Here is a 7,782-nt window from a genome sequence, read left to right as displayed (position 1 = left end):
CCTGAATAAAGCTTTAATACATATTTTTTATTGTATATGTGTGGGTTTTCATAATCTCTCTTTTATAAAACAGCCAACGCTCTCTGATGTAATTTTGACTTGATATAAGAGGCGTCTCACTAAACAGATAATACATTTTTAGTTTATTCTGGTTTTCCAGTTGTTTATCCAGTTATGAGCGCTGAGCAGCCGCTTGAGTGGCATTTTAAGCGACCAATCACACTTCACTTAGCATGCTGTTAGAGGCGGGATTTACTCTTTACATGTTTCAACTACAACCTGCCTCAGTGCATTAAAGTATGAGATTGTCAAATTTTGAATTTGCTTAATTTAATAGCCCAATTTTCTTTCTTTCTTTATCAGCTCCAGTAAGCACATAATTCAGACAGAAATCATACACTACAGGAAATTTTGTAAGTGAAAAAAATGAAATGGAAAAAAATGAAATAAATTGACTGTATGGCATAATGGGATACAGTAAAATGTTATAATACACGTTTTAGGAGCCTTATCATCTGCTCCTGCATGCAGTTTGTATACTATATAGTAAGGGTGCCCAAACCTTTTCTTATGAAGGGCCAAATATCTATCAAACTTGATTGAGGCTAGTGTGCCTAAGGTAAATATAGTTGTCATGGGTAATTTCATAATTTGTGTTACAATATTTAAAAATAACTAGAAAACATTGCTTTATATTAACTAAAACAGTATTTATTTGTACATTTTATAATTAACTTATTACGACAAAAGCAAAAACAATCTCATTTATAAGAGAATGGAGTTGTTTTTGCCTTGATTTGCTCACTGATGTCTTCTGCAATGTCCTCTATCTGAGTGACAGTATATACATTTTAAAAACTCATTCATTTACAACATTTAATTGAAACATTTAATGTCAGTTTGCTTTTTTGTATCTCAGCAACAAAACAAACAAACAAAAAAGGTTTTGTCAAATTAGAAATGACAAAAGGCATTCTGCCCAACCCTCTCCATCATACTCACACTCTTCTCAGATTGGATGGTGGGCCAAATCAAAGGTTACAATGGGACAACTTTGGCCCGCGGGCCGTACTTTTGGCATATCTGCTATAAAGCTAGGTGCAGCTGAAGATTTTATTCCAGAGAGAGACTGTTGGTCTGCTCTCCATTCAGTTTCCATTGAGTGCCAAACTCAGGTGAATATTTCTTGTGAGACTCAAGAAGTTAAGCATCTTTTGTTCTCTGGTTTCATCTTGAGCAATGCTCAGCTGATCCGTTCAGTCATGAAAATGATCTTTAAAGAGAGAGAAGTAAAACCACAGGTCAAGGCATGTGCATGTCATCTCAATGCTCACATATATAGGCAATACTTTGCCTTTTAATAGTTCTATCAATTCAGTCACTGAAAGGAACAAACTAAAGATTTCGTAAAAGAAGAAAAAACCCGGGTGAGTTTCTTCTGATTTAAGCATACACAAGATATAAGAGTAAAAGAGAAAGTCTCAGTGTAACAGAGAGAATCTTCTTCCAGACAAATCTCTGTTCCTTCTAATGCCCACTTCCTCTTTCACACCATTACAAGAGTTACAAAAACACGGTGCAATTTGAGGAAAAAGAAGATGTTGAAATCATGGTGTACTGCAGCTGCGGCTGTGGACAATCTGCTTGCATAAGATACCATGGGAATCTGACCTATGTCAGACAGAAGTGTCATATATATAAATGCAATGAAGTTTTATAACCAAAGTCAAAGTAATTGTAGAATATGTGGTTAAGTAAAACATCTCAGCGAGTATTACAATATACTCAGAACACAAAAATTACGACACAAGCAATATTTGACTTGATTTAAACGTGTACATTTGAATATAATTCCTACATTTAAAAGCTTCATGCACTCCTTGAGAAACAATAGTTAAAATGCCTAATATTGTTCAGTCCTGGGTGTAAAACACCTGATAGGGTCAGTCTGGAGTACTGACGCATGATTCCACTGCCACATCTTGACTTTTCGAGTCTGTGAGACACTGTGAGTTGGTGGTGGTGTGAGAACTTTGTCTTTTGGACACAAATGATAACTCTTTATTCCCTTCCCCTGACACAGCGCTGGACAGATGCTGGAACAGCTTCTGTATCCCTGTTTCCCGGAGCGAGCTGCGGAAGGTTCGTGCGGCAAACACATAGAGCACCGGATTGACCGAGCTACTGACGAACACCAGGGCTCCTGCTATAATGGTCATTGTGGTGCAGATGTCCTCCAAACTTTGCGCCAGCTCAGGGTTTGATTGCTTGATTCCCAGTGAAACAAGGGAAAGAATGTTGCCTATGTGATGAGGGATCCAGCACAGAGCGAACATCACCACCACGCCACAGATCAGAACTGTGGATTTACGCTTGGACTTAAAGTTCATCTGCACTATGCGACTGAAGAGGCAGCCATAACAGACCAGCAAAGTAAAAAAGGGGACGATGAAACCTATAAGAGTTTCTAAAATGAGCAAAACAGCCTCTTGGCTGTCAGACTCGTATTCCCTGAATATGCATTGATCATGACCGTCAATGTCCCCCAGATTGTGAGTTAAAATTATGGGAATGCTCAGGAGAAATGAAACAATCCATATTATTAGAAGCACCTTGTTTAGTACTTGTTTTCTTCTCCAGCCGATGGAGATGAATGGGTACCTGACGGCCAGGAATCGCTCCACACTCATGACGGTGATGATGAAGACGCTGCTGTACATGCAGGAATAGATCATGTAGACCATGGCTTTACAGGCGGCCTGTCCAAACACCCAGGACTGGGCCAGTGAGTAGATCCACAGCGGCAGAGTGATCAGCACCAGAAGGTCTGCTGCGGCCAGATGAAGGATGAGCAACACCGTGTGTGAGCGCTGTTTCACGTGCTTCAGGATGGTCCACACCACCAGCAGGTTCCCTGGTGTGCCCACCAGAAAACACATGGCCAGGATCACACAGGCCCCCATCAAGCCCAGCTCGGTGTCCTCGTCTCCCTGAAGATTAGCCGTAGCGTTCATGATTCCTTCTCTGGTGCACTTCTAGTGTGCTGCACATCCAACTACTGAGCTAAAAAAAACAGGCTGCATCAGCAAAACTCACTTCCCTTTTTTGAGGGGAAACAAGGCTGTCAAACACAGAAAAGAAAAACATCTGAAGTGACTGTTCGCTAGAAGAGAAGGACATATAGTGTGAAAGGGTGTTTGGGTGGTGCATCACAGCCATGGATACAGATGTAAAGATTGTGTAAAAATGAGGATGTGGTCAGGTTTCATCTTATTCCATTAAGACATGTGTCTTATGCAATTTTTATTCTATAGAATCTGATTTCCCCCATATATACAGTATTTGAATTTTTACTCCATGTTAATGGTAAACCCTGACTTCACCAGTTGGAAAAATACTAATTAGTCAATAATTACAGTCAACTGTTTGGTAAACAATATTCATTCATTCATTCATTTTCCTTTGGCTTAGTCCCTTTATTAATCTGCTGTCGCCACAGTGGAATGAACCGTCAACTTATCTAGCGGATGCCCTTCCAGCTGCAACCCAGCACTGGGAAACACCCATACACTCTTGCAGGCACACACATACACTACAAACAATTTAGCTTACCCAATTCACCTAGTCTTTGGACTATGAAGCAAACCGGAGCACCCCGCGAACACAAAGAGAACATGCAAACTCCACACAGAAGTGCCAACTGACCCAGCTGGGGCTTGAATCAGCGACCTTCTTGCTGTGAGTATTCTAACAGACAGTATAGTGAGTGGAAGTTATTATACAAGTTATAAGTTATTTTATTATATGAACAGTAAGTCTTCAGAATATTTCTTCAGAAAAAGTTGAACCAGCGACCTTCTTGCTGTGAGGCGATTGTGCTACCCACTGTGCCACCGTGACGCCCTGGTTAACAATATTCTTCAGAGTATTTTATTTTGCATTCAGCAGATGAACAAGACAACTTTTTCATTTTTGAGTGAACTATGCTTTTAAAATTGACAGTATTCTAACAGACAGTATAGTGAGTGGAAGTTATACAAGTTATAAGTTATTTTATTGTAAGTCTTCAGAATATTTCTTCAGAAAAAGTTTCATTCAGATGAGCCAATATATCTTACTCTGCATTTATGTTTGTTACGGCATTGAACAAAAATATGTTTTTAAAAGTAGGGCTTACTACTATTTTTTACTACTTGTGTTTTATTTATACACTGAAAAAAATTATTCAAAGATGATTCCTTGGATTTACTCAAATTATTTATGTTAAGTGGTTTTAAACAATTTATTTAAGCTGAATTTAAACAATTAAAAAAGTTAAACATTGCTCAATTTAATTTGTTTGTTTAAATTCAACACAAATAAATTGTTTGCAAGTTTTGCATGCAACACTTTTTTCAGTGTACTTGTATTTCTTTCCCTGTTGGAAGTCTTTTCTATGAGTTATATCATTTAAACAATTTTAATCACCAAAAAAAAAAAAAAATCAATTAATCACTCACTTTCATTTGGTTTATTTCCTGCTTTATCAGTGGTCACCACAGTGGAATGAACTTCCAATTATTATCTACTCTCTAACAATAAGCAAACACACTGAAAAGTCTTTTGAACAAAAAAACAAAACAAAAAGTTGATTAAATAAATAAAAAAACACTAGTGCAATCTTCATTCATTTTCTTTTCGGCTGAGTCCCTTTAATTGTCTGGGGTCGCCACAGCGGAATGAACCGCCAACTTATCCAGCATATGTTTTACACAGCGGATGCCCTTTCCAGCTGCAACCCATCACTGTGAAACATCCATACGCACTCATTTACACATATACACTACAGACAATTTAGCTTACCCAATTCACCTATACTGCATGACTTTGGATTTGTGGGGGAAACCGGAGCACGCAGAGGAAACCCACACAAACACAGCTAGAACATACAAACTCCACACAGAAATGCCAACTGACCCAGCCGAGGCTCAAACCAGTGACCTTTTTGCTGTGAAGCGAACATGCTACCCACTGAGCCACTGTGCAGCCCCTTGTGCAATCATACATACAGAAAATACAGGTCTACAATTTGCTGACCAGAACTAGTATCCAATACCAAGCTGGGAATAGGGGGTGGGGACTCAATCAGAGAGAGCAGGGTCAAGCTGAAGAGTCTGAACATGTTTGTGAAGGGGTTCCCACAGTTTAACGAACATAGTGCTATAGGTCAGTGAAGAGAGTACCTAATTTTTTCTACTTTCATAAAATAAAGAACATTTGTTATCCAACAAGTGTGAGAAGGAGGGTAAGGGCTCTTCCAGTTCCGAAGAATTAATCACCTAGCCAGAAGGGTTAAGAAGGCTACAAAGTCTATAAAACAAGAGGGTAAAGTGTGGCCAAGTGGGAGAACCCCAAATAAACCAATAATTGGACAAGTTGGAATATCAACAGTGGGAATAGCAGACAATGACAGGAAAAACTGCCTCCAAAAAGAAAGCAGGGAAGGACAGGACCAAAACATAAGGATTAGAGTAGCTGAACCAGAATGTTCATATTGTTCAGAATGTCAATAGATGGGTTGTTGCGAGCATGCCTGCTCTTGGACCAATGAGCTCTCTGACTTTTTTTTTTACCGGCGGATGCCCTTCCAGCCACTAACCAGTACTGAGAATACAACCATTTAGAGCTATATGAAACACAGACACTCTCATTCACACACACTACGGCCAATTTATTTTATCCAATTCACCTATATCACATTTATTTAGACTGTGAGGGAAATCGGAGCACCAGGAGCAAACTGAGCATTAGGAGAACATACAAACTCCACACAGAAAGGCCCCTTGGTCTAGCTGGGACTCAAACCAGTAAGCTTCTTACTGTGAGGAAGCCATGCTAATCTCTAAGCTACAGTGCCACCCCAAAATCAAGTACTGTGGTGTTTTGCTAAATATTATGCCATTTAAACATCTTTCAATACACAAATTTATTATAGTATTTAAATGACTTTCACAAAAGTCTGATTGTAAACTGTTATTGCATTTAAAAAATATTAATAATAATAAATGTTTAGTAAAAAATGTATATATAATCAAGAAATATTGCAAATGAACAAAACTGATCACACACATTTGAAATAATATATGACATCTACAATTCTTTTACTACAAAAAACAAAACATCATGGCATTTGAACAATATTATTTATGAAATATATTATGGCATTTAAAGAACATTCACGAAGGTGTAAAATATAAAGTTGAAGTCAGAATTATTAGCCCCCCCCCCCTGTTTATTTTTTTCCCCAATTTCTGTTTAACATTTCTAAACATAATAGTTTTAATAACTCATCTCTAATAACTGATTCATTTTATCTTTGCCATGATGACAGTAAATAAAATTTGACTAGATATCTTTCAAGACACTTTTATACAGCTTAAAGGTACATTTAAAAGCTTAACTAGGTTAATTAGGTTAACTAGGCAGGATTAACAAACTTCAAACTACTGTTCATCAACAGGACTTTCCAGGATCTTTCCATTCTGTGGTCCAAAATCCTGCAAGACATCTTCTTTCATTTGAAGTGTTTGTGTTCCCAAGTCTTGAAATAGCTTCACTATCCCTGCCTTCTTCAGGCTTCCATGGAAGGTTTTGGATGCAAAAGCGTACATCACAGGGTTGACTGAGCTACTTATAAAAGCAAGAGATCCAAAAATAAAGATAGCGCTATCTGATATAGCAGATGCTTCTTCTGATTTTTCTCTTAGAATATCCACCAGATTTATAACATTAAGGACATGATGAGGCAACCAACACAAAAGGAAGGCCACGACTACTCCACCGATAAGGAAAATGGATTTCTTTTTGGCCCTAAAGCGCACCTTTCGGAGCTGTGCAGCAACTTGGCAGTAACAGATTGCAAGTGTAAAAAATGGAATGACAAAGCCAAGAAGAGTCTCCAAACACATACAAAAGACTTCAAAAGACAAGGAGTTGTAGACCCGGTGCAGGCAGTGTTCTGTGCCATCATCATCATCATCTAAAGACTGGGTCAGGATGACTGGAACCCCCAAAATGAACGACAGGATCCAAGTCACTAGCAGTAATCTGAACATGGAAGTCTCATTTTTCCAGGACAGCATCTTGAATGGGTACCTGATGGCCAGGAATCGCTCTACACTCATGATGGTGATGATGAAGACGCTGCTGTACATGCAGGAATAGATAATGTAGACCATGACTTTGCAGGCGGCCTGTCCAAACACCCAGGACCGGGCCAGCGAGTAGATCCACAGCGGCAGAGTGATCAGCACCAGAAGGTCTGCGGCAGCCAGATGGAGGATGAGCAGCACTGTGTGTGAGCGCTGTTTTACATGCTTCAGGATGGTCCACACCACCAGCAGGTTCCCCGGGGTACCCACCAGAAAACACACGGCCAGGATCACACAGGCAGCAGTGCTCCCTGCAGATGACCAACCATCCTGCTCCGCGCCAGTGTCACCGGATAGAGAGGAACTGTTCATGTTTACCTCCAGTTTCAGAGAATCACAGTTGTGACTGAAACTGCATTTGAGTTCCGTATGTTTTAGCTTGCAAAGCAACTGATGTTTTTGACAGTAAGACAGAAAGAGGAGGAGACAAGTGACATGCCCAAGCTTTGCAGAAGTCATTTCTTTCATAATTGTTTTGTGTTTTACTTTCTAAAACCTAATCTGTGTGAACAGGCCGAATACAGATTGAGATAAGTAAGAATTTACTGTAAAATAAAACCAAAAGCAGACAAATGCCGGGAACATGGGAATT

General features: G+C 39.2%; 2 protein-coding genes across 2 annotated transcripts; both read right to left on the bottom strand.

The window, feature by feature from the left end:
• Positions 1-786: 786 nt before the first annotated feature.
• On the bottom strand, positions 787-3,135 carry si:dkey-148a17.6 (uncharacterized protein LOC108190685 homolog). Its single transcript, XM_056462864.1, has one exon. It carries the CDS (start codon positions 3,012-3,014, stop codon positions 1,944-1,946), a length of 1,071 nt encoding a protein of 356 aa, XP_056318839.1. The 5' UTR covers positions 3,015-3,135; the 3' UTR covers positions 787-1,943.
• Positions 3,136-6,268: 3,133 nt separating this feature from the next.
• si:dkey-148a17.5 (uncharacterized protein LOC100535037 homolog) lies at positions 6,269-7,547 on the bottom strand. Its single transcript, XM_056462862.1, has one exon. It carries the CDS (start codon positions 7,500-7,502, stop codon positions 6,483-6,485), a length of 1,020 nt encoding a protein of 339 aa, XP_056318837.1. The 5' UTR covers positions 7,503-7,547; the 3' UTR covers positions 6,269-6,482.
• Positions 7,548-7,782: the final 235 nt, after the last annotated feature.

Source organism: Danio aesculapii, chromosome 7 (assembly GCF_903798145.1).
Source record: "Danio aesculapii chromosome 7, fDanAes4.1, whole genome shotgun sequence".
Classification (NCBI taxonomy): Eukaryota; Metazoa; Chordata; class Actinopteri; order Cypriniformes; family Danionidae; genus Danio; species Danio aesculapii.
Note: the sequence above shows the minus strand (reverse complement) of the source record. Positions and strands in the feature narration are given on the sequence as shown.